Here is a 27,110-nt window from a genome sequence, read left to right on the forward strand (position 1 = left end):
GAAAGCCTCCTTGGTCTGTACCAACTTTTCTCTTTGTCGTCCTTGTTAAGCAGAGATAGTGTTCAGGGCTCTGTTGAGCACATTCATGGCTTGTTGTAAGAAAGAAATAAAGATTTGTGTGTTGAAAATACCCCTGGTCACTGTTTTCATGCTATACGGGACTACTCAGCCTGGGATCTCTACTCAGAGCAGCTCCTTCCTCTTCTATATCCTTAAGAGTTCCTTCATGGGATCATAGTTTGAGAGCTTGGCACCCTTTAAACACTGTAGTCTAAATACTCATCTCACTAGGTAGGTCCAAGGCACCGGACAGCCTTGGTATATGAGTGTTTTGAACAAAAGACTGAAGTGTTCGGATGTCAGTTAGTATCTAGGCTGATAAGACAGGGACTTCGGTGGTCTGAGCTTAGCTGGGACCTGTCTTATCAGTCCTCATGTCATGGGAGAAGGAAATAGGAACAGTGCCTTGCATGGAATGGTTCCTTGACTGCTGGGCCTGACAATCAAATCTGTTTTCCCTATACTGTGGGACATATTTCTAGGCAACTGGCCTGTCTCTCCCACACCTAATGGAGTCCTTGAAAGTCCAGCTTCTAAGAAACCCCTCTTATGGTTCAATTAAAGACACCACAACAAGCAAAGGGAGCTGGAAATGTGAGGGCTAAGAAATCTACTCACAACAAGTTCTTTCTATCCATGTTTCTTATTCTTCTTTTTTCTTAATCTCTTGTTACAAAGGTTCCCACCATTATATATTCTTACAACTAGCAATTCCCCAGCCCTAGCATGTTCCATGACCAAATTCCTTTCCCATAAAAATCAAATAAGAGTTTACACACACACACACACACACACACACACACACACACACACACAGCACATGCAAGAGGGGGAGAGAGAGAGATCTGTCATTGTCAGCTCGAAGGTGGGTGAGGCTATTGCATGTCCGATGAACTCGAGAAAGTTAGCAAAGGAATTAAGCCATCAGGGAATTCTAGAGGGGGACGTTAGTGCACTACACTGCATTTTTAGATGGTAGATATAAGAGTTAAAGGGTTTGCTTTCCATAAAATTAGGAATAGGGCATAGATTGTTTTTTAAATTGGCGCACCACTTTTTTTCTCCCAGCATGCACAGAGAGGATAGTGGGTAAGGACACAGCTGACATAAACAGTCAGGGGGAAGCTAATGGCTCCTGATCTGCTTAGCACACTCACCAGATGCTACAATTTCTAAGTGCCTAGGTCTGGAGTTTACACTTACAGCTCTAAGCGGTAGAAACAAAGAGGAGGTCCTGGCCTCTGAATTATCACTTCTGGGGTTTGCTGTTACCATCCGTTCTGATCGCGGGCAAAGTGGGTCTGTGGCTCCAGCAGGAAGTGAGTTGTTCTCTGAATTGCAGTTAATTATCTCTGCTGCTGTCCTTGAGAGTAAAACACAGCAGTAAATTTTCTGATCTAAAATCATCAGTAAACTGAGGTGCAAGTGAGCATAAGGAGTTAGGAATCTGTTAATGAAGTTTAGTTTGGGGCCATTATATTCCTTCTCTCTAAGTGAGGTAAAACCAGGGCATGAGCTTGAACAACAGGTAATTCTATGTTCTTGGGTATCTGTGAATATTTTAAGTGGAATGCTCTTGCCTGAACCCTATACACTGACCAAATGCCTGCGATAGAGATAGTTGTAGGAGGGCAGATCTCTGCATCTACTTAGGAGAGAGAAACAAAGGCCTAGCAATGAGAAAGTGTCCTCACACGTAGCTGGGGGATGTTATTAGTCAGCCCCAAAAGAACAGGAGACAATTCTGAACTGTGGGAATTAATTCCCAAACATTAACAGAAGGGGAAGTTAATTACAGTGAAAATCTACAGCCAAAGACAGCCACTTTATCCCCAAAGCAATAACACCTTAATAATAATAATTAAAGTAATAATTTTACTTGATTTATGGCATAACATTTTCCAGGGCCCCTGGCTCTGATACATCACTCATCAAAAGATGGCTGAGAATTACTGTATAATATTGCAGCTTGTAGCCAACCCCACCTGCTTTCACGGAGGTGACAGTCTCTGCTCATTTTCAAATTTTATTACAATTCTATTTTATGTATATGTGTGCATGCATGTGGCCCTATTTGGGTGTGGGCTCTCTTCACGTCTGAAATGCTCAGGAACTGTGCATGTGTATGTATACCAGCACAGCTACAGAGTGTGGCAGAGAAGCAGCGAGATAGATTGAGAGATTTGCCTGAAAGAATTGCCTCTGAAGGTGGTGGTGGCGCACGCCTTGAATCCCACTACTTAGGAGACAGAGGCAGGTGGATCTCTGTGAGTAAGAGGCCAGCTTGGTCTACAAAGCGAGTTCCAGGACAGACAGAGCTACACAGAAACACCTTGTCTCGAAATCAAAGAAAAAAGAAAGAAGGAAGGAAGGGAGGGAGGGAGGGAGGGAGGGAGGGAGGGAGGAAGAAGGAAGGAAAGAAAGAAGGAAGGGAAAGAAAGAAGGGAGGGAGGGGGAAGGAAAGAAAGAAAGAGAAAGAAAGGAGGGAGGGAGGAAGAAGGAAGGAAAGAAAGAAAGAAAGAAAGAAAGAAAGAAAGAAAGAAAGAAAGAAAGAAAGAAAGAAAGAAAGAAAGAAAGCAGTATTGGCTCTGATAGGTCTGGCTCATTCTAAGTTTGTAGGCCAGGGCATCAGGCTTGGATATAGGTCTGGTCTCACAAGGCAGTTGTGAGTCCAAATTCTTTGACCCACAGGCAAGACACACAGAGTGTCTAGGTCGCAGTGTGCAGAGGAAAATTCCATTTCAAGGTCCCTCAGTCTTTGCTCACAAGGCCTTCCCCAGACTGCTACCCACCTTCGAGAAGTCTACCGAGGTAAACATTTGCAAGTTACCCCTGCAAGGGTATTTCAACCAAGGTGCCTCGCATACTTAGCACTGCACCTGCGCGGACATGCACAAGCACTTTTGCCTTTCATACCGAGTGTCAGTGGTCCTCTAAGTCTGGGGTTTTTCATTTTGAGTGGTGCCATCCGTGTCTTAATACAGATGAGGGCTCTATGCCTTTTTGTGTGACTATTATCATTATGTTTGATGGGGTACAAACTACAAATCAATATAATAAATAATATAATCAAATATAAAAATAATATAATAAATCAACTCATTCATTTAATATGTAAAATTCATCTGTTTTGTATATTGTGTACATGGATTTGTTCATCATCAACACAGTCAATTTTTAAATGCCTTTTCCTCAAAATAAACTTCAGGGCCATTCACGACCCCTGTCTTGTACCATCCAAGCTGTTTTAGCCAGTAATCAGCCTGTACTAACGTACTTCCTGTCTGTATGGATGTTTGTATTCTGGACATTACCTAAGATTAGTCTTGCATGAAGCTTAGTCTTTGGTAACTTAACAAATGTGTGTGGTTGTGTGTGTGTGTGTGTGTGTGTGTGGAGTCTCTGTATGTATACATTTTAAATAGAGCTATATAACTTTTGTGTTTTATATATATATATATATGTACATGTAATTTCTTTGAAGTGGTATAAGGTTTTCAAGGTTCACCTCTTCAAGGTGCAGCCATTGATATCTGCTTTCATGTAAACTCACTTCCACAGGTGATAAATACTGGCACCTTTAGTCTGTTAGGGAGGGACCACAGACTGTGTCTCTGTAGGCTTCCTGTCATACCTGTGAGAGGGGAAGAACTCCCCTGGGCATGAACTTGTGGCCTCAGCAGCAGCGAACTCTAGCTTCACATTTTTATGTTACCAGTCTGGATTTTACAGGAAAAAAATAAAGCTGTGTCCACACAAAAAGAAGGGGGCTCCTCACAGGCCCCAGAATATGCATCGTAATAACTCATAATCATGCCATTTTTTCAAACATTGCTATTATTCATACACACACACACACACACATAAATTGTGGCTCACGTCTTAAGGGGAATAAGAGATAGTTTATTCGGGGGCCATGTTAAGTGAACATGGTCTGGAAACACAGATTTAGATGACCACAAATGCCATGTTTCAGTGTGGAAACAATTTCATGAACATTTTTAAAGATAGCCATAAATGAAGGCAAGGTTAAAATACATTGGTGAATGCAGTGGAGAGGCGGCACACAGCGGACCAGGATGTCATCTGATGACATTTTGGACCCTTGGGTTGGTGGAAGCTAGTGGTCGGCTAAGCTAATAGATCCCAGGTCTCCTGTCTGTTCGTCAGAGCGTGTTCGCTCTCACACCGAGAGGGTCAAGGATAGTCCATCCTGGAGCACGAAACAGCCGGAGGTGAGGCAGGCAGCCTCCGGAGCTGCAGCATCCCAGCCGCACCACATCACTGCAGCTTTCTCTAAATTTATTTGAATATTTTTATTTGTTCTGTTTTGTTTATGTGTGTGGGTGCTTTGCACATTTGTGTGTTATACACCATGTGTGCACAGTGACAGTGGTCAGAAGGTTGTCATGTCATTTGGAACTGAAGTTACAGGTCGTTGTTAGCCACCATGTGGTGTTGGGTATTGAACCTGGACCCTGATGGACCCTTCTGATTAAATTTGATATGTTCACAGTTGAGTGAGCTGTTAGGAGGTCACTGAGGGTATGCTTTCGAGGGGTCCCCACACCCTTTTCTCATATGTCCCCCTATTTTCCTTGTCTCCAAGAGGTGGGTGGTCTTCATCCACCATACCTTTCTGCCATGATTTTACCTTGCCACAGGCCTATCCCCTGTGCTGCTTTCTGGCCAAGTGACCAATAACTGAAATGGTAAGCCAAACCAACCCTTTGCTCTCTTGAGTGGTTCGTTTCGGAGGTTTTGCCACAGTGATGGAAAGTCAGTGAACACAGCCCTTGGCGGAACCAAAGGGGCAGTAACTGGGACGTTTGTCCACTTCACTCCAGAAGCTTGAAGGAGTTGTAGTTGCCCAGTTAGGGTTCTGGTGGCCAAGCTCTAGATTCAGCCCTTCACCCAGCCTTTGGGCTTGTTTCAGGCAACATCTCTACAAGCCATGCTTCTGCTCGGCCAGCAGGGGGTGCTAGAGGGAGCCTGTACTCTGGTGGCACCACCTGCCCCTCAGTCCTGCCCTAAGCAGGAAAACCTGGCGCCCTGTCCAGAAGGTGCCAACATTTTTATCTGGCAGTGGGGAAAGAACCATGATGGATACCATGACCTGAGAAAGGAACTCAGGCAAATGTCCCCTAAGGACACAACCTCACTCACCAAATTCTCTACCCTGAAGGATCAGCCTGTGTATCAGGCAACTGTCAGGTCACCCCCAAAAGTGCTGGGAACTGGGAGGGCAGGCAGAATGCCCTTGTTTACATAGTTGTCTCCTGCAAAAAAAAAAAAATACCAGCTACTTCCCAGTCAGGAGCAAGACTGGTACAGCCAGTTGCCCCAGGCACCCGAAACGAATTAGCTGTGTTCTTGCCTCCCCACCCCTGGCTCCCCACCAGGAGCCAGTAATACTGAGGAAGTGGGCAGCCAAACATGTCTGTGCAGGCAGGAGCCAGTGCCGCAACTGTAGCATTGAGTAAACCTGGAACCAAGGCAGGATCCCCCAAGATGGGTTGGGGGAACCTGGCGTGCACCCTTACAGAAAGACAGAAGGCAACCAAGATACGATGAAGGAGAGGAGGGGATGGAACAAGGTTGGCCAGGATACCCTTGACTGCCTAACTTCAACCAAACTCATACTCTAAATCACGGCTGCTTTTTTAGTCTCTTGTGGGGTACTCTACATACTTTTGTTTCTCCCGAGCTCTGTTCTGAGATCTGAGATGACATCTCTTAATCTCCGTGACCTAGGCCAGGGCTCTGTGGGACAAGGATCAGGGCCAGTATGTGACCAGGAAAAGAACTCAGCGTCTGACTAAGGTCAGAGCTCAGTTGTGACCAGGATAGCAGTTTAGGGTGTGACCAAGGTCAGGGCCAGTGCGCCCAAGTCCCAGGTTCAAGCATCCCTGGAAGTCAGGATATTCATTATGGATTTATGAGTGGTGACCTGAATTGTGGCTTTTGCTTCATTATCTCCGCATCTTATCTGCTAAAACAAACAATTTCTTTGCCTTCTTCAGCTTGCTGGAGAGATCCTGTCGCTGCCTGCAAAACAAAACCACTCCCCAGGCGTCTTCTGGCGGCCAGGGCCGCAGCTGCTCCCATTCTGACCTGTTTGACTACAGGGAAGGGTGGCGGTTGGCCCATAGCTCACTTGAGGACACAGCACACCTTGAGTCCCGGGCCTTCCATATGCATTGCGATATTTTAATGTCAACTTTCCCTTTGGTAATGGTTGTCGATTCACAAAGACAGTGTAACTACATGGTTTCCACGTTCCCCACCCTCAGCTTTCCCTTCCCCCATGTCTTAAGTTCCTGTGGTCTTCATTAAGGTTAATGGATTAGTACTGGCCTATGTTTTTATGCAGTTTTCTTTGGTTTTCGCTAAATGTCCCTTTTCTGCTCCAGAATACTACTGAGGGCCCCTAACAGTCATCAGGACAGAGCTGTCCGGAGATGTTGCTTGGCTTCCATCCACTGCCAGAACTGACAAACAGTAGAATGTCCCTCAGTGTGGAGGGATGGTTGGGCTGAGGAGATAGGAAGGAGCAGAAGAAATGTTTCTGTTCTGATGGCTCCTTATTTGCAAGGCTTTTCACAGTGGGATTGACCTAGGTCCCCAGGTACCGGCAGCCCCCAGTGCTGTCCTTCACAGTGGGGTTGACCTAGGTCCCCAGGTACCAGCAGCCCCCAGTGTTGTTCTTCACAGTGGGGTTGATCTAGGTCCCCAGGTACCAGCAGTCCCCAGTGCTGTCCTTCGGTGTTTCTGCGGAGCAGAGTGTTCTTTAGAGCACGGCCACTCAATGCAGCCGCCGCTGAGATGCCACGTGAGCTCTACTCTTTCCAGGGCCACAAAACCAGGTAACTCATGTGGGATTCTCATGTGTAGATGTCTATCTCCCCCTCTGTTTGTTGTTTGTCATTTTGTACAGCACGGGGAATTGGCTCTTGGGCCTTGAACATGCTAGGCAAATGATCTGCCACTGAGCTATATCCTAGGATTAGAAACAGGAGTCTCCCATGCTGAGTGTCGGAAGACGCCACCACACCAGGCTTTTTTAAATAACCATTTTCTTAACTACTAACCCATCATGGTGCTGCATAACTTTATGTTCACCAGCAGGCTCATGTGTGCACAGTGTGGCCCAGTCCACCGAGGGAAGATTACTACCCTATTCCACAAAGGACTGGTGTGTTAACACATGTTCAACATGGCTGAGCAAAGATTCATGTGTTGTATGGTTCCAACATCCAGAAGAGGCACATTCTGAAGGATGCAAAGAAGGCCATGGGTTTGCTTCCAAGGGCTGAGGTGGGGGCTGTTGATGGGACAGGATGTGTTTCCAGAGCAGACACAGATGTTAGAGAAAGCTGTGACTACCCAAGAAACTGAAGGGGTAAAACATGGGCAGGTGAATTACATCTGAAAACAGATGTCCGAATCAAAGTGCCTTGTGCGTATCACAGTCTGCCCTGTCTGACCTCTAGATCAGCCATTCCTCCCAGAAATCTCACTTCTCTCATCTCAGAGCAGTATTGGGAGTCAAGAGCACTGGGAGGGCCTGCTGCCCGTTTGCCCAGGGGTCAGTCTCGCTGTTAAGCCTGCCACCCTCTGTTTGCCATCAGTATTATGATTGATCTTAATCTTTCAGAATACAAAGAAGATTTGGGAAAACTGGTGACAGACCTAACACCCCACAGTGTGGGTACACATGAGTTCAGGTGTCTGACGGTAGGTATCTTCCGAGACCCTGTCTCTCCCCCGAGGAAAAGCCTAGAGCTCCTGAACTCCCTCTGACTGATCCCAGGATAGGCGCTGCCCTACCATGCTGTCCCACTTTCCTGAGAACAAGGCTCCCCCATGGTGTACCTTAAAACAGGAACCTCCCCACTAAGCCCACCTCCTCAAGTCCCTATCCCTGGACCTACCTGCTAGCTGAAGGCCCCGACTCCCTCAGGCTCAGTTTATACCTCGGGGAGGAGCAGGAATTTTGTGCTGACTGGTTTCCAGATCTTGGACCAGCTAGGTGAGGTCCCTCTGCTCAGGTGCCCACTTTCTCCTGCCAACTACACCTGAGAAGGGCCCCAGCAGGTCCAAAGGGTACAGAGAGGTCTGGGGGTGTGTTTGGGGCTCAGCAGGTGACAGGCAGAAGACCTGTGGGCACATGAGAGCCTGCGTTGTGGTTTATAAAGTGCATGCGGCCCTCACTTTCGGTGCCGAGGCATCCAACTCACCTGGACCAAAACTCTTGGGTGGGGAGTGTGTTGTGGGAGGGGTATCTGTCTGAACAACCAGACCTCCTTCATTGTTACTGTTCTCTTACCAAGGTAAAACAATTTTCACAGCATTTACACTGGGTGGGACATTCTAAGCAACTGGGGGATGATTTATTGTGAATCAGTGGACAGACACGGGCCATACGCAAACACCATGTTATCTTACATAAGGGCTTTAAACCTTTGAAGCTAGCACGTGGAATGAAGCTCTGTGTGGCTGTGCTGGGTCTCCAGCCTGGTTCTCATGGAGTGAGTTCAGACACTGTGAGCCGGCTACTCTACCAAATCCCTCAGCACGGGTAGGAAAAGCAATGTGGAAGAGTAGAAGGAAGCCAGGGTCCCCAGAGGATACAAAAACAGACCTAGTTCCTTGATTCACAGGGAGATCTTGGGCTCTTGACAGGGACCCAGAATTCTTCTGAAGGGGGCTTAAACTCCTCGGGACCAGGTTCTTTCATCTGCCCTGTACTTCCCAGGAGTGGAAGCCCTGTCCCCTGTTGGCATCTGGGAGTGGAGGCTAATACCAGGCTAGAAAGATAAGTGCTAATTACGGCCCAGCTAGGAGAGCCTAGGCTATAACTAGTACCCACCCAGCTGCCTGGGAGTGGGATTCAGGAGGCTCATTAGCTTAACAAGAGGCCATCGCAGACAGCCGCAGCCTCTGCTACTCCAGCTCAACCCCAGCAGCTCCTACCCTATGGCTCTCCTCTTCCCACCTCACCCCATGGAGGCTACAGAACCTTTACCCTTTAAAAGCCCATTGAGGATGGTTGGGGTCAGCATTCATCAGTTCCCTCTTAGTGGACACCCTGTACCCGCAGATCTCCAAATCGGCGACCCTGACTTAAGAGCCAGCCCGTTCAATCCAGCTGACATTGCCAGCATGGAGCTCTTGGAAGCCATGGGATCCTGGCCCGCTTTCTGGGTCACACTGGCTAGTTTTCTACTTTCAAGATTCCATTCACACTCTGGAGGGCATATGCCATTCACACTCTGGAGGGCATACGCCATTCACACTTTGGAGGACATTCGCCATTCACACTTTGGAGGGCATATGTCTTGCAGCTTCTCCCAGAAGGGCACTGACCCCTGGCTCAGCTGACATCTAACCATGATCACTTCTGTTAATGTGGGTCCCGCCACACATGTACACATAGACACCATCCCAAGCCCCTGTACCTGCATTCTGCATTAAGGGTTCCCAGCCTAGTACTGAGAAGCTGACTCATTGTCTAGAGCAGGGGTGTCGGTTTTGCCCACTTCTGATGGCCTCTGCTGCTCAAGCTCCTTTTCCCCCCCTCTTTCACACAGAGTCCCATAGCCTCATGGGTACAGGGATGGAGAGAGGCTAAGAAGCAGGTCTGTCAAGGTTGGGAGGAGAGAGAACAGGGTTGTCCTATCAAATCACTTGAGGTATCCATGGCAACTTACATATTTCTGGAGGTAATTTGTCTCCTGCACAGAGGTGCCCATCTGAGGTCCACCCATAGGAACTGTTAAGCTTGTGGGTACAGCCTTGGGCCTACCTCTTTTTCTCTAGGGCGAGGACTGAGGTCCATGCCCTGCTAGCTAGCATCAGGTTTGATCCATCACACCACTCCTAATTGCCTGGTTAGCAGAGCAAGGAGACCCCCAGACTTGGCGGATAGCTTGATGGCATCGCAGGAGGTTGGGTCCCAGCTCCAGACCAGAGAGGGCTGAGGCTGCTATGTGCAACTGGTCCCTGAAAGTTCACTCACTGTCCTTTCCATATCTGGGAAATCCCAGGCTCAGAGGCTACGTGAGTTGATGGTGTCGGTAGGCAGAACCGTGGCTGGGGGACACCAGGGTCACAGCCAACACCACCTTTGATGTGTGGCCCATCAAGAACTTTGCAACAGTGAGCTGGTCAGAGATGAGACCCCCCCCCACCACCACCACAGCCCTCACAGGGCACTTTGTAGGCTCCTGACAGGTCAGTTCCTTTTTGCCATTTAGAGGCTGGGGAGAGTGGAAACGAGATGTCCTAAACCACAAAAGTTTGAAAGAATCTGAGAAACCATCCAGATAAGACTGCAAAGATGCCCATAGTACACGGTATAAGGTCAGATTCTGACTCAACCACCCTGGTGCTGGGGAGAGAGTCCCTTCCCTGCTCCCAGGAGCAGCCTCCCTTTCCTGGGTATGCAGCCTTGCCTCCTCCCTCTGCTTGACCACCACCCTTTCTCACTCACAGTCCAGTAGGCCCCTAGGATCTTTTTTTTTTTTTTGGTTTTTCGAGACAGGGTTTCTCTGTGGTTTTGGAGCCTGTCCTGGAACTAGCTCTTGTAGACCAGGCTGGTCTCGAACTCACAGAGATCCGCCTGCCTCTGCCTCCCGAGTGCTGGGATTAAAGGCGTGCGCCACCACCGCCCGGCTTGGCCCCTAGGATCTTTATCCAAACTCAAGGAAGACAGAAAAGAGGCCCTTGGGCTTCTAGGCCTCTAGAAAGGGTTCAGGGGCTATTTGGGCAACTCCTGGACACAGGTCAGGGAGGGGCTAAGAAGAATGTTTTGAAAGGTGATTTGCCTGAAGGGTGTGTGTTCTGGGCACAAGGCTAGGCCTGGTTGAGGGTCTGAAGGTAGAGGCATGGCACATACTACGGGCTAAGGGAATTAGAATCCACTTGGACAGGTACATAAAGTCAGGGGGCACCAAGACGTCTGGGCAAGGGGAGGCCAGGGCAGGGCAGCCACAGGATGGATGGGACAGGAGAACTAGTAGGAAATGTGTGCTCCCATCTCTCAGACTCCAGCAGGACCCCATAATATAAGTACAAGTCATTTCCTGTCTCTTCTGGGAACCTGGGCATTGCACAGCTCCCAAGGTGGAAGGCAGATTCAGGGATGGGATCTGCACCAAGCTCTCAGCACACCTAGTCTTCACCTGATGGAGTTCCCTGACCTAGCTCAGCCTCTAAGTGGCAGAGCCTCAGCCCTGACCTCCAAGTTAGAATCAACCTTTTGAGCTGGTCCTCAGGAACTGTGCACATATGAAGATTGTGAAGGGGCCGGATTCAGCCCAGAATTCCCCAGTTTCTTCCATTACATTGGGTTTGGCGTCTCTCTGACTGCCTGGTGTGAGGGAGAAGGCAGAAGGGAGGGGCTAGGATACTCAGAGAAACCACATTCTTTTCAGTCTACAAGACATGGCTGCCACTGCAGACCCCCTTTTCCCTGGTGTGACTGGGTTCTCCTGGTAATTGCCGGAAGAGGACCAAAGTGGCAGGTCAAGGGGCACCTTGGAGGTGGGGTTGCGGGAGCCTGGGGGCCATGAGTCAGGCCAGTCCTGCCACCCCAAGCTCATCCTCCAGCCAAATTACCGGGTTCCCCCAGACACCCACCGGACTTATAAAGGCACCCTCTCCCTGGTGGCTGCCAGTTGCTGGTGACCAAGATGAGGACCTTCCTGGTGCTGCTGCTGCTGGCTGTTGTGTGTGCTTCTCTGGGTAAGACACCGGCTGCATCCATTTTGAAGGGAGACAGGCGGCCTCTGGGAAGCATTCAGGAGCATGGGGCGGGGGAGCCTTCTGAGCTGGGGCACTGGACTGGTGAGGAGGCTGCAGGGAATGTGGAAGAAGCTTCTATGGTGGCTCCCTGCCCAGTCAGACTCAGAAACCTCTTCCCTTTAGATATTATGTGGTACCTTTCTGGCTTTTTGTGTGGCGGGGAGGGGCATAAAAATTATGGAGAGAAGCCAGAGATGCTTGAAGGGGAGGTACCCTGGGTACCACTTGTGAGTACTGAAACCTGGGATTTAGCAAGAATGGCCAACTATCCTCCCTCTTTCCAAGATGAGGTGCTCGGGGATGAGGGATTCTTGGTACTAAGAAAGGAAGGACATGGGCAAGATAGATTGCATGGCATGGGTCAACCCCTCCAACACACTCTGCCCTGACCCTGATGACCTGGTTTAGGGACAGAAATGAAGCCGGGGGTGGGAGGAATGTACTTCAGCCTGTGATTATCAGTGGAATAATTATCATCTCCAGGATAATTAACCCCATCAGCTTCCCCTGAGCGTGGGGAGGGGGCGGAGGGAAGAGGAAAAGGGCCTTGCACAGCAGACTAGCCTTCATCAGGTGCCCACGTAGGGAGGTGGGAAGGCAGATGGAGGGCAGTGAGCAAGAGCTGGAGGATGGCTGAGAACAGGAAGGCGGTCAGGGTCAGGTTGGGGGGATCGCTTGGAACTCAGGGAGACAAAGATGTAGAGAGACCCAAGATCAGGAATACCAATCAGGAACTACAGCCCTGGAGGCAGGAAGGGGGTGGGAAGACTGAGTCAGAAGGTGGGGACACTGACTGGCTGGGTCACTTTTGTCCTCAAGGCTCAGCTTTCCTGGGAGGTTGACCTTACAGTATTCTTGCAGGATCTTTTCCTCCTCCTCCTCCTCCTCCTCCTCCTCCTCCTCCTCCTCCTCCTCCTCCTCCTCCTCCTCCTATGGTTTAGTCCAAATTCTTGCAGGATCTAGCATGCTGGAAACTTATTGGGGCTCTGAAGGCTTAAGGAGAACAACCCTGGAACTCTCCTCAGCACAGGGTCTCTGGGGACCACAATGACGAAATGGAGGTACTATGAGGTCCTTATCTAGAATAACTTAGGAGAGTGTCCCCAGACAAACAGGCCTGGGGACTAGTATGCAGATGTACTGTCTGGGGTGGGAGAGGATAACCGGGAGATGTTGCCAATGAGGAAGCCATTTTTTTTTCTCGAGGGTTCCAGAGTCTCTAACCTGAGAAAGGTGTATCTCTTATCCCAGAAAGGAGTGTTGCAGACACCTCCCAACCCTCAGCACAGGGCCACCACAGCTTCAACACTGATGGTTCTTATGTGGGAGGTGTGATAATCTAACTCCCTCTAAGCAGGTGTGCGTTGCCAAGGACACCTGTTGCTCAACACCCTTACAGGGAAACCCCCTCAGGCCGCTCCACTGTAAGACACTTCTTCTGAACACATCTGCTATTTCATACTCTTAAGTGAAACTCCTAAAGACACTCCTTGCGGGACTCCCAAGGTCTGACCACAAAGACACCTCCAGTAGCCTCACCTCTGCATCAGAACCCCTAGCATGTCTTGTTGCAGCTAAAGAGTCCTTGCAACCCTTCAAGCTGGCCTTGTCTCTGCAGTCCCACACCTTTGACCAAAGCAACGGTCCCCAACCACATCTAAAAATCCACCTATGTGGGCTCGGATGTGAGGCTCTGTCCCACCATCTCACAAACCATGGCGCCTCTCAGGAGTGACCACGGAGTAACCATTGTGCCTTCTGCCCCAGTTGCCCTTATAGGAGGCTTGCTGCTCACTGAGTCAGTCATGGCTAGGTAGCCTGTGTTCTCTCAAGGGTCTGCCAGTTTTTGTGTTTGGAAGCTGTGGCCAGTAACACTGCATCTGGGACCACCTATGTCTGGAGCCTGCCCACTCCCTAGGCCTGGAAGTCTTTTCCTGAAGGTGTGGGCTACCAGCAGGCCTTAGGCAGAATGAGGCAGGACCAGGATGTTCCTTCCCTCCAGAGGAACAGCATCTAAGTATCTACTGATGCTTAGAGACACAAAGTCGTTAGAGCCAGCCTGCCCTGGCAGGGAAGCCAGCTGTCATTAGCCCTTGAAGCTCCCTGCAGTCATCTCCTGGGAAGGAAGGGTTAGGGGCCATGCGCATTATGGATTCTGTGATTTTATCATCTGAGAAAGCTAAGAACACTATTATTCTCATGTTATAGGTGAGGACACCATGGATTGCAGTAGGGATAGTGAGAATTAGAAATTCTAAATTTGCCCTCTTTATATTGCTTCCTACCGCTCCATCCCCTACACCATCCATCTTTGCTCCTCCGTTCATGCACCTCTACCCATCAATCCACCTACATATCGATTTAAATATCCATATTCCCATGAACCCAACTACCCATCCATCCATGCACCCTTTCACCACCAACTGCTCATCCATCTGCCCATCCACCTCTCCACCCATTTCTCTGCTCATCCACTCACACATGGAACCACTCACTCATCTCTTCATCCAGCCATATAACCACAACCCTTCCATCCATCCGTTTGCCCATCTAAGCATCCATGCTTCAACCCACTCATCCTCCTACCCATCCACCTACTCATCCAATGGTACAGCCATCCATCCTCCCATATATCCATCCATCCACCCACCCCCTCGTATATCTCTATATACATACATAAGCCCATCTACCTCCCCATCTGATCTCTCTCCGGTTTAGCTGCCAAGGCCCTTCACTAATGCCCCCTGTCTCCTTAACAGAGCGATAAATACAGAGCAGAGAAGCAGATAAGTTGGGAGTTAGTGGTGCCAGGGAAGCTTTAGCCAGAAGACCTTTGAGTCTAGCCTGAGGGTAGCATGCCACCACACCCGACACCTGCCTGCTACTCAGGCTGTCACTCTGATCCAGACACACACAGGGACAGAGGGAGGAGTGTGTCAGAATCACTACCATGAAGTTCCTAGCTTCTCAGACCCTCCCAGAGGGGGGTACTGGGGGAACTCCTGGAGGGAGGGAAGGATCTGAGAGGGTGACCTTGTGTGGGCCACTAGGCAGGCAGCTGGGCACATAGCCCTAGCCCCAGCCCCAGCCCAGACTGATGGCCTGTGCTTCCCCCCAGCCCGGGCCCTGCACTGCCATGTGTGCTGTGGGCACGAGAACTGCGAGTCTCTCGTGGAGTGCGCCTTGACGGACAAGTTCTGTGTGATCACTCGGGCCAGTGAGTACCCTGGGCCACACGGGCCCCATCCCGCCCCACCAGCACTGCACAAGCACTTTCTGGCCCCCTTTGACCTCTTTCTGTCCTCTCCATCAGGAGCCCTTGGTGCCCCCCCCCCCGCAGACCCTAGGGACACCGTCATTCTCTAGTTCACAGTTTAAACTAGGCTAAAGATGAGGTGAGAGGAGGGTTGGAGAGAGGCTGACATGTTGAAGATACTGACATCACACCCTGCTATTCCAGGCCCTCTGGACCTTTACTGCTCACCCGGATCCCTGTCTCTAATCCGCTGGCTATAATCTCTGCCCCTGGGTGCTCTGCCATGACTCCAGAATTCTATCCCGCTGCTGACTCTCCTTTCCCAGGCCAGGCCTTCTTTTTTACATCTCACTGTACATCTGTCTGGTTCTCCTCTGAGCAGTGGGGCTGAGCTTGGGCCTAGAGCTTGTGTATTGGGCTGTGATGGTGGCTGTGATGGGGTTCAGGCTTGGTGCTGGCATAGCTGGAGACAGGGAGTCACTTATCTGAAGTGGTCCCAGAAGAAAGCATGGACATATCAGAGAGGCTGACAAACCTTTCAGACGCTGAGGGCCTGGGTGGACAGTGTCACCTCTAGGTCTAGAAGGGCTTGGGGGTACTCTCTTGGCTGCTGCCATTGGAATTGGGTCATGAGGCCACTGGCCCTGGTGAAGGGAAGTTCCTATGGTCACTAGGCAGCTTCTTCCAAGATCCTACGCTGGGAGGAGGGGAAGGAAACCAGGTGGCTTCATGGTGGCCCTGGTCTGCTCATCAGAACACAGTTACCCAGTAATCCCAAGTGACACAGGCACTTCTAGTGCATACTTGGAGCTGTCCCTATTTTGATGAAGAGGCAGTGTCCTGTCTGGTAGTAATGCACTCACCCAGCACAGACCGTGGGTAATACTCCTGTCTGTACCCTGGCTGGTTCTTGTGTTGACTGACTCAGGGGCTCTAGGAGGAAACACGTATACTCCTCTACTGCCTCCTCTGCAGAGGGGCATCCTGTCCAGAGGCAGCTGCCCTTGGTTAAACCACAGTGGTGCTGCAAGAGGCAAACAGCTAGTGGAATGCAGGTCCAGCCATTACCCAGGGCACAAGGCAAGAAAGAACAGTGAGGATGGGATCGTTGCCCAGCAACAGGTGAGTGATACATCAAGTACCAAAAGCCAATAAATACCTAAGCAGAGGGGCCCCTGCTGAAGCAAAGATGGAAAGCAGTGAGTGCCTGGAGGTACCCAGGAATCGGAGCTCCCCGAAGCTCATCCCCGCACAAGAGCTTCTCTCGGGCACTCCTGGGATCCCGCCCTGTCCTTGCCCTTGCTGGCAATAGCATGTGTCTATCTGGCCTGTCGTCTGTCCATCCATCTCCCCATGTACATGCCGAATGTAGGGACACTGAGACATGTGAAACCATCCCTGTATTCCAAGACCTCAAAAGTCACAGTCAAGCATAGTTGAAAGGTAGCCTTCAGAAGGCAGCAGGAAGTTCCCTGGAGAAGCAACCTGGGTTGGGGACAAGAGCTCTAGGTAGAAGAGTCCACTGTGAGTGTAAAGAGGCATCTGTTCCTACCCCTGTCCAGTGAAGTGACACAGGCAGGCCAAGGATCTTCCCAGCCCCAAGGAGAGGAGGTAAAGGGGTGCCATGACATTAGTGGCCTGCTGCTGGCCCTGTGCGTCAGCCCCTTGTGGCTCTTCCCCGAGCTGCTGCATTTCCAGGGAGAGAGAACAGACTGATTCCTAATGCCAGAACCATCTTTCTCTAAAGACTGGGCAGATGAGGGTGACACTGTGTCCATATCTCCCACATAGTGTTCATACACAGCCACAAAGGCTGCTTCTCTCTGCTTCATCAGGGACAACAACTGATGAAGTCTAGTGTCCCTTTTACCCCAGCAGGAGGCTGTGTCTGCACAACACTTCCTGGGCTGGACAAGTAGCAGCCACTAGCAGCACCTGCTAAGGGGTGGGGTTCTCTTTTGTCCAGGAGCAGCTACAATCAACTCTGAGCCTCCATTCCCAGGAAAAGACTATTCAGATGTGGCAGATGTGGTACCAGCTCGGCCACCGACTACTGCCAACTGATGACTAACATGTACCCATATTCTCCGCACACCAGCACAGCTCTCAAATGATCCACCAATGCCCCATTATCCTAAAGAAGGGATGAGGCAAAGGCTAATCCCACCTTTGGTCTGTGTTGTCTAGGTGGGGAAACTGAAGCATAGAAAAAAAATCAAGCATCTTGAGATAGTTATGCCACCTCAGTGTCTGGGCTAACTGCAGGCTAGCGGCCCCTGCCCACAGAACCTCTGAACAGTGCAAATTGAGGGAAGCTACTTACTTTTTGTAGGGCCTTGGGTTCTCAAGAGTCCTGCAGTCCCCACTGTGTGTATGTAAACACAAAGCAACCCATCCCCCTTATGGGCATGCAGACAGAGAACTAGTCTTGCCCAGTGGTACTTCCTGAGATGCCCTCAACTCAGGTCAACTTCTCTCCCAGGGGCCATTGCAAGCCCTGTCTCTAATTCTCCCAAGGATTGTGAAACCTAGGGGATGCTGTGCAAGCCGGGGAGCCGTGGTCACTCAGCCTTGTCTAGTCTATCCCAGTCCCAAGAGGTGTGAGAGATAGGTGGGGCCCAAGCCTGTCTTCTGATATCTGAAGTCTTGAAGGAAATAAGAAGAAAGGGGTGGGGAAAAGAGAGGAGAGGATTGTAAACCAGACATCTCTCAGGAAAGGGAAAATAGAGGGAGCTGAGGGACCCAGAGACTGAGGGAGGGAGGAGTCTTCAAATCAGTCCCTGACCTCAGATGTCACAAAATCCAGTCCATCATAAAGAAGACACGTTCCCCACAGTCACTGAGGAAGGCTATCCATTCACAAGATTCTCTGGAACACCCCCAAGCTGCCACCTCAAACACTCAGAGTCCCAGGAATTACCTCAAAGCATGTGGCCCCAGGCTGCCTGTCCCCTGAGAACTGGCTGGGTAGTGACAGCTGTGGGGACTATGGCCACAATACCCATGACCATTCCTCCTGTTTCCACAGCCAACCCCGGTGGCATCCTGGTCATGAAGTCCTGCGCGCCAACCTGCCCCAACAGCACCGTGTCTTCTGATGGCCGTGCCTTGTCTGTCTTCTGTTGTGAGGGCAACCAGTGCAACCGTAGCGCTGCTTCAGGCCTGACCAGCAGCCTTGGGGCCCTATGGGCCAGCGCCTCTGCCAGCCTACTGTGGGCACTGCTTCGAGCTGCCTGGTGAGGGCCTGGCTGCCCTTTCCCTATCGTCAGGGGTCTGTTTGCAGCCTCAGCAGCATCCTACACCCACCCCGCCAGGCTGTAAATCTCTCTTCCCATTTCCCCAAGACACACACAGTCTTCCCTTCTCGCACAGAGAGGAAGTAGCAGCACCTGCCCCCAAAGGTTCCAGCTCTCCTCCTGACTCAGGGAATCCTCCAAGAGGGAACAAGGGCACACCTTCCCAAGACCACCCCCCTCCACTTCTATGAGCCCTCCGTCCTTAGCTGAGTCACGAGAGTACCCAGCAATCCTCAGTGGGTCTCCCCCAGAGCTCTCCACCCTCATTTCAGAAGCATCCAACAGACATTAGGCTTGGCATTTGTATTACCCTCTCCTTGACTGACAGGACCCTGGACATGGCCATCTGAACCCCCGTGCCTCTTTTATGTGTGAAGTGACCCTGGCATGGTATCATGATTGAAAGGCTTGGGCACTGGATCCTTCCAGCTCTTTGTACTCTATGGCCACCAATATTCTCTCTGTCCACCCACCCATTCACTCGCCCATCCATCCATCCATCCATCCATCCATCCATCCATCCACCCACCCACACAAACACCCATGCATCTAGTTGCGCAGATCCATCAGAGTCTGCCTTCTGGGGTTTCCATTGGTTAGCCAAGTTCTCCAGCGCAGGGACCCACCTAGTTCCTGTCCAGCTGAACGCAAGGTTTTAAAACGTCCCTGACTGCCCACTGTGTGTGGAGGGGGCAGGCAAGGCTGATCACCTCTGGCTTAGTGTCCGGCATTAGAATGGGTGGCCATGCTCTGTGAGCATGGGGAAATTGCTTCGTCTCCCTGAAGTGCCGTCTTGCCACCCCTTCCCTGAGGCTGTCCTAAGAGGAAAGTAAATATGGAAGTCACTCGGTCCAAGATGTTGGGTCTGGGGGATTCCTGATCCTTGGTCAGCCTCAGCCTCAGAGGCAAGCAGGGGCACTTGGGAGAGGGCCAGGTGGAATTCTTATCACAGAAGCCTGGATACAGGTGTGGTGCCCCTGCTTTAAACTCTGCCTGTTGTGTCTATACTGAGTCTCAACAGCCAAGACAGAGGAAACAGACTTCTACCACACCCCAAGTGGGGAGACTCACAGGGGTCCCCTGAGAGCCCTTCTGAGCTGTGATGTCGCAAGATGCTCACACCCTTCCCAGTAACCCCAGGACCCCACAAGTCCATACCCCTGGTTGGTGGCACGGGAAACCCTCATCCTATGGACAATCATCACAACTCTGAGGCCACCCAATACCACGTCTCCCCAGGGGCTCTTCTTGAAGGGTGAAGCCAGAGCCCTTCATCTCAGGAGAGTTTTGTTCCCTGCCCCCTGCTGGTTTTCTCCCATCACTGCAATAAACTGCCCTGACAAGAGAAGCCAGAGAAAGAGTTTATTTTGGTTCGCTGCAGCTCAAGGTCTAATTCATCATGGTAAGGAGGTCAGGGCAGTCACCACGACATAGCACACTCAAGGCTTGGAAGTGGCTTGCGGGGCCTGCAGAGCAGAGAAAGTGGAGCCCCTGGAAAGGGTCAGTGGAAAGTGAGGTGAGCAGCCCAGGCGGTCTCCCTGGGCAGAGTAAGGGGGACTGGGCTTGACCCTAAGAGCATTAGGTCAGCAGGAGAGGGTCTCCACCCAGCAATGCCTACGGCCGGGGCCCATCTGATCACACTGCATCCGTAATTTAGAAACAGAGCTCAGCCTCCCTTTCCCCACCTGCTGAATCCCTAGGCCACCAGCCGGGACACATCTACTCATTCCCTGCTTGTTACCTCCCGCTTACCCCCAGAGCCCCTCTGCCTCCCTGTGTGTCTTTACACATCCCAGAAGACACCTAGATTCATGGAGTCACAGTCCCCTAGTGTCTAGACTCAACTTCCCTGCTTCACATGCCCTCCAAGACTGGCCACGTCAGAAGTGTGTGCTGGGCAACGTTGTGAAGAGCAGCAAGCTAGGGCAGTGGAGAGAGACCCTCACCTTATCACACACCTGATGCTGTGGAATACAGGAAAGGTGGGGAAGGATGATACACTGGGTGAGCTGAGGATGCCGAGCAAGATCCCCCTGAACCAGAGCACACCTCATCCTCTGAACCTCTCAGTGTGCCTTCCTTGCGTGGCCAGCCCACTTCTATGGAGTCTGGAGATCTAGGATTATAAGAGGCAGCTGTCGAGAAACCTGGGGCTCTCTCCTGTCTGACCAGCTTTCCCACAGTCTAACTAGATGGGCCTCACCCTTCGTGGCAGCCAGTCCCCGCTGTGTGGCTGTTAGTGCCTCATCCCAGGGTTCTGTTTTCCAAAGCTGGGCAGGGCAGGGGAACAGGTTCTTACAGCTAAGAACCCTTCTTGGTCTCAGAGGAGGAAGTGGTTGTGTACAGAACTTTCTGGAGTTCCCCAACCAACCTTTATGACTCCCAAGGAGGTAGATGGTGTAGGCAAACTGAGCTCTCTCCACTCCTCAGAGTGCCCACGGGTCTGGAGCCAGCACACTTGGGGAGCCTCGTGAAAACAGGCCTCCTGCTACATTTGGATCCCTTAGTGACAGCAGACTCATCCCTGCCCTGTGGCAATAGATGGTAACTGACTGCCATCAGAACTACAAATCCATGTCAGGAGTTGCTAAAGCAGAGGGAGGAACAGGCCTGCAGGGACAGAGTGATCCGGACTGCTGTGGGAAAGCACCGGAGTTCCTGGTCCACAGTGACGTGCAAGGCTCGGAAAAGGCTTGAGGGGCCCACAGGAGCAGAAGAGGTGGAGCCCCTGGAAAGGGTCAGAGGAAAGTGGGGTGAGCCGCCCAGGTGGTATTCATGGGCAGGGTAAGGGAGACTGGGCTTGACCCTGAGAGCACTAGGTCAGCAGGAGAGGGACTCCATCCAGCAATGCCTAGGGCCAGGACCTTGGCTCTAGGAAAGAAGTGAGGGAAAGACGGAGCTGAGGATGTAGCCACAGCCCTCCAACTTGGGAGACATGGGCTTGGCGGGAAGGTAAAGACAGTCGGGTAGGGGTTCCAGGGTCTGGAGATGGAGTAGATAGAGGATTGACGCACCCAGGGAGTGTCCCTGTTGGCACTGTGGAAGCGTTGGCTCTCCAGCGCAACAGAGGCTGGGGTGGGGAAGAAGCAGTTAGAGCTCCCCAGGGCTAGTAGTAGAGCCAGAAATGGAAAGCCGGCTCTGGGGTGACATCTAAAGCCATTGTGACATCTAATAGAGAGTTCTGGAATGAAGGCAGTGCTGTCTGTGTCCTTTGCATCTGTTTAGCTGGCCATCTGACCTTGCATGATGCATCCTCCACTCTGGGCACTGGCCTCTCTGCACCCCAAGGACCTAGCCTTTCCTCGCTGTTAGGTAACTGTGGGTACAGACAACACGCCTCTTAATCTCTTAAGCAATTAAGATTGTACTAGTACAGCTCCCTGTCAGGGCAGCTTAGGACTCCCCTCCCTGCCCAGGGGCTGTCCCCACACCCAGAGAAGGCTACAGCACCATGCAAACTCCTCACACGCAGCACATCCCTTGCCCTGGATCCGGCACTGAAGTGGAGTCCTTAAGGGCACCTGGTTGAGCCTACTGATCCAGCCTCCACCACCTGAGGATGAAGGAGTGGAGGCTAGCCTTCTACCCCAGTCATGCCGCATGAGGACAGCCACCTGCTCCAAGGGTAGCACTGATGGCAGACAGGTCAGTAGGTCAGCAGTGTGGTGAGGCATCCCTTTGCCTCTAGGGGAGGACTGGAGATTCTCTCCCCAAGTCCTCTGCCATTCCCCAAGTTACCTGTGTGTCACAGGCCCCTGAGCTGCCACCCTCAGCCTTGCCGACTTAAACGCCCACCCTTGGCGATGTCAGCTTTCTCTTCTCAGTGTAGCTTCTAGTCTCCCAACAGCAGAACACATCAGTGGAGATCACATGCTAGGGACAAGGTCTGGAGGGCACAGATGCTGCAGATCAAGTAGCCCTTTCCTGGGACAGGTGGAGACCTCACTTCCACGGTCCTTGTAGGACTCCACTGGGAGTAAGTCTACACTGAGTCATAGAGGAGGGGTGTGTGGGTGAGGTAGGAACTCACTCAAAGGCTCTGGGAGTGTCCCAGGGATCATCAAGAGCTCACCCTGAGGTTGGGGTACAGGTGAGAAACTGGCAAGCACTCAGTGTAAACACCCATCCTGGAGTTATGAGTAACTCCCTTAACCTAGAGCTGAACTCATCACATCTTTCCCCCACTGTTAACAAAATCTGGCCCAGTGGATCTACCTGGACCAAGCAGTCTAGCATAGCCTTCATCACTTCACCTGCTGCCCTGATCTATATGTCTTCATGGGCCTTGTTCACACTTGATGTCTCGAAATTCAGTGTCCTGAAAATCTGAGCTCTGTCACATCAGAACTCTGCCTTGTATGCATGGCTGGTGCTCTGCAAGTCATATTTGTAGGATGTATGTATGCATGTATGTAATATGTATGTGTGGGTGGATGGATGGACAGATGGGTGTGTAGAAAATGGGTGGATAAGTGAATGGATGGATGGGTGAGTAGGTAAGTGGACGGATGGACAAGTAGATGCATAGAAGAATAAGTGGATGGAAGGGTGGATAAATGGATAGTTTGATAGGTTGGTAAAGGACGGGTGGATGGGTGAATGAGTGGATGGATGGATAGATGATGGATGATAAGATGGGCGGATAAGTGGCTGTATATAGAATGGATGCATGTGTGTATGGGTGGATACTAGGATGGATGGATGGACGGATGATAGGATGGATGGATGGATGATGGATGGATGATGGATAAATGATGGATGGATGGATGGATGGATGGATGATGGATGGATGATGGATGGGTGATGGATGGATGATGGATGGATGGATGGATGGATGATGGATGGATGGATGATGGATGGATGGATGGACAGGGTAGACAGATGATAAAATGATGTGTGGTGAGTGGATAGATAATAAACAGGTGATGTGTGGTTGAGTGTGGGTGAATGAATGAGTACATAGATACATGAATGGGTCATGAGTTGATGCTTGAGAGATGGATGACGGGAGAAGGTGCTTTTAGAGAATTGCTGCTGGTAGCCAGGGTTCCAGAGAATAATTTAAGGTGTGGCAGGGCTATGCCAGGTGCCAGACGGCAGATGAGCAATGCCCATGTCTATATTTGCGGCTCCATGTGCAAAGGTTACTCTTGTGCTAGAAGAAAGGGGTGTGGAGGAGGAGCCCCAGGCCCAGAGGCCAGGCCCAGCTACATCTCCTCTTCCTGAGTGATGCTGAGCAAGGTTCTACCCATTCTGTGTCATCTGAGGCTCAACCTGTGTGATTACAGACAGAACAGGCCCCAGGGAAACAACTCTCTCTCCATTGCCTGACTCACAGAACATTTACCTGGCCTTGCAGAAAAGGAGACAGAACCAGGGTGTGGCATGGGAAGCCGAGACTCTGCTGCCCTTGCCTGGTGTCTTCTCCACCAACTGATTGTCGCCTACCCTCAGGTCCCACCTTACACAGATCTACCTAGGTGAGTCGTCCTATAGTGCCTCAGTGCCCTGCAGCCTCCCTAGCTGTCACACTCATGCAGTGCTTATCTGTGTCCCTCTTTCCTGCCAGTCTATGGCACAGGCCCTGTCTCGCCCCTCCCTCAGTGTCCCTTATCCCAGTAGTGGCTGGGGTACAGTAGTGAGTGAAATGCTTAGAAGTACAGGGAGGCTTTGGGGGAACTGGGGTGTGCCTGACCTTATACCTCAAGGTGTTTGGACACTCTCAACCAAGGGATCCGACCTGTCTATGGAGTGTCCTTTCAGGCCAGGAAAGGGCCCAGGGCTGTGGTATCACACTGTGCCTGTGCTCACCCATATGCCTTCGCTCTGGGTGGCTCACACTCTCACGATCTCATGTATCACAGACATGAATGCAAGGGGAGGGACATGAGCAGCGAGACCTCTGCTCCAGACAGAGGTCCAGGCTTGTCCCTCCACTTCCTGGCCAGCCTGCTGAGGTCAGGGAGCGGGCAGGCCAGAGTGTGCTAACATTCTCTGCCCTGTGTCCCTTTCATTCCACTTTCTGGGCAATATTCTTCTGCCAGCATCTCAAAGGTAGAGGTCATGTCCCAAGCACAGTCCCAGGAGCTACGAACAAGGACTGGGAGGGCCCGTGCTCTCTGAGCAGTGGCTATTGGCATGAGAAGAGGTGCAAAAGGCAGGTGGAAGAGACACAATAGCTCCTGAGCCCACTCCATCTTGAATTGCCTCCAAGCCCTAGCCTGGCCACCTCCAACAGGACCCTTGCTGACCCCGCCCCCCAGGAGCCCCAAGAAGTCCTGTCACCAGAATCACACCCTTTCCTTAGGGTAAATTCAGTGTATGGCTGTTTTACACTTCTGCTGGGACCCAGATGGGGATAGATATAACACATCTTCCTAGCAATCCTGCCAAGGACAAAGGCCTTTTCCACCGTGGACCTCACCATAGACTCCACCATGGACCTCCCTCACCTACGGCCTCCAGCTCCAAGATCTATGGCCACCACGAAGCCTGAGGTCCCTGGGGGCATGCCAGCAGGCAGATGCCTCCTCCTACCCCGGGTGTGAGTGTGAAGCCTAGCATTCTCTGCTCTCAGTCTCAGGCCCAGACCCCCACTTCTGTTCTGCCCTTCATTCCCAGACCCCACAATTCCATCAAGCCCGTAAGAAGTTCTCAACCTGTTTTCCCAGCGGTTTCCATACCTTTCCCAAATGAGTCATCTTTCTCCACCTGCCAACTCCACCGTCACCACCCTGTCATGGAGACCTAAGTTCTGTTCTCAGGGCTTGAAATCACACTCCCTTCCCTCCACCCACCCATTCTCCCTGAGTCTGATGTATTCAGGGAGGCCCCAGAGCTGGGTGGGCCTTTCCTATGACATTCCTGCTGTCCTAAGCAAATCCTAAGGAGCCAGGCACTACCTAGCAAAACAGAGGACAGCGTGGGATAGAGATGGGCCTTCTTCAGGGGCTCCTACCCAAGGCCCTTCCAGATTCCACACCCTGCCATGTATGATGTTTTGAATGTGTTCTGACAAATAAAGCTTGCTTGGAGTCAGAGAGTGGAGCCAGCCACTAGCAGACCAAAAATTAACCACTGGGGTTTGGAAAACTGTAGGCAGAGAAGAGGCAGGAAGTGGTGAGGCAAGGCTGAGAAAGGATCTTGGCCCTTCTGGACATAGGCAGGAGAGAGGTAGGAAGCAACTGGCGGATGCTCCCTGTTCTCTGATCTTTCAGGTTCTTACCCCAATATTTGACTCCAGACTTTTTTATTAACAAAGATTAATTAGGTCAACACAACACTGTCAAGTCCAAAAATCATTTAGAGAAGAACCACATGGAAGTCCCCAGGGCACTTGGTCGGTCCTAGCTTTATCCAACTTGATTCAGCTCAGAAGCGAGCTAGCCCAGGGAAAAGCAGAGAGTGGGGCCCAAGGCTCTTGAGTCCAGATCTGCCTGACACAAGGTCTTTAGGGCTCTAAGAACCTCAGCCTTGTTCTCAGACCAACCCTCCCTGAAGCAGGCCCTGACCTGCCCATCCTTGTTGGTGCTTGTCCATCTGCTTTGCATGGATACAGGCGGGACAGGCCCAGGCCTGACCTGTCTGTGCCTACCCCATTGCTGATAGCCTGGGCCCCCAGGACAGGGGCAGGAGTACTCTATAGAACCCACTCACACTACCTCCAGATGAGTAGACAGAACCAGCAGTTAGAAGACAGTTACCTTTCTGCTAAGAACTAGAGTCACGGGGCCAAAAATGTCTCCTATGCATGCCAAGAGAGCAAAGGTGGGGCTCGGAGAGCATGACGGGGACCATTATCAGCATCTGCCTAGGGCCCCGGGGAGCTCTCAGCCATGGGGGAGCAAGGCAGAGAGGCAGAGCAATAGTTATACAGTGGGAGAATGACAGTGTTCTCATTACCATTGTATGAGGGATGGGGTTGGGGACTTGATGGGAATGGGACCTGAGCCCCAAGCAGAGGAAGAGAGAAGCGGAGGAAAACTCCTATCTCTGCAGCAATGAGATGACCCCACAGCTTGCTGCTCCTCAGTTGATCCTGTCCTATCCTGTCCCTACCCAGTTTCCTGGGATGGCCAAGCTTCCAAGGTCTAGGGTCTTCATAGCCCTAACCTGGCCACACCTGGTACACACACAGACATCCCCCCCCTTCTCTCTCCCTGCCCCAAATTGCCTCCACATCTTCAGCAAGGACTATTTGCCTCCTTGGGGTTCCTTGCTCCAAGGTCCCACTGGGTCAGGTCAGCACTGAGCTCAGAGCAAAGAGGAATGTAAGCTCTGGGCCTTCTAACCTGTGGGTATCCAGATAACCAGCACGGCCTTAGCTGGAGGAACTACCCAATGGTAGGTAGCAAGAATAACAGACAGAAGTGGAAAGTCCACAACCACGTGACCCAGGAAGAGGCAGGTAACCAATAAGGAAACTGGGAAAGATGGAGACCCAACAACCTCTGGTGACTGGAGCAGGAACCAGACAGCCTACAGCCAACCCTGCTCAAGGAGGCCCCGATGTGAGGGCTAGGAACCTCAGTGCCTCCAAGTTGCAGGAGCCAGGCCTGTTCTGAGCTGCTGTGCTGGGCTTGGGCCAGAAAGGGTGGGGTGAACTCTGATTTGCATGCTGCTAGCTGGCATGCCCTAAACTCCTCCCACAGCTCCTGCCCCATCTATAAGGTCCAGGGAGAGAAAGAGCC

At 51.4% G+C, this 27,110-nt stretch overlaps 1 protein-coding gene across 1 annotated transcript; it reads left to right on the forward strand.

The window, feature by feature from the left end:
- Window positions 1–11,756: 11,756 nt before the first annotated feature.
- On the forward strand, window positions 11,757–18,770 carry LOC126503479 (lymphocyte antigen 6E-like). The gene is made up of 4 exons (XM_050145191.1): window positions 11,757–11,808; window positions 14,987–15,085; window positions 18,153–18,360; window positions 18,749–18,770. Exons 1-4 carry the CDS (start codon window positions 11,757–11,759, stop codon window positions 18,768–18,770), a joined length of 381 nt encoding a protein of 126 aa, XP_050001148.1.
- The last annotated feature ends 8,340 nt before the right edge of the window (window positions 18,771–27,110 follow it).

The sequence above is a fragment of the Alexandromys fortis genome, unplaced genomic scaffold, assembly GCF_014885135.2.
Source record: "Alexandromys fortis isolate MF-2015 unplaced genomic scaffold, M_Fortis_MF-2015_v1.1 scaffold_2_1_26212458, whole genome shotgun sequence".
NCBI classification, from domain to species: Eukaryota; Metazoa; Chordata; class Mammalia; order Rodentia; family Cricetidae; genus Alexandromys; species Alexandromys fortis.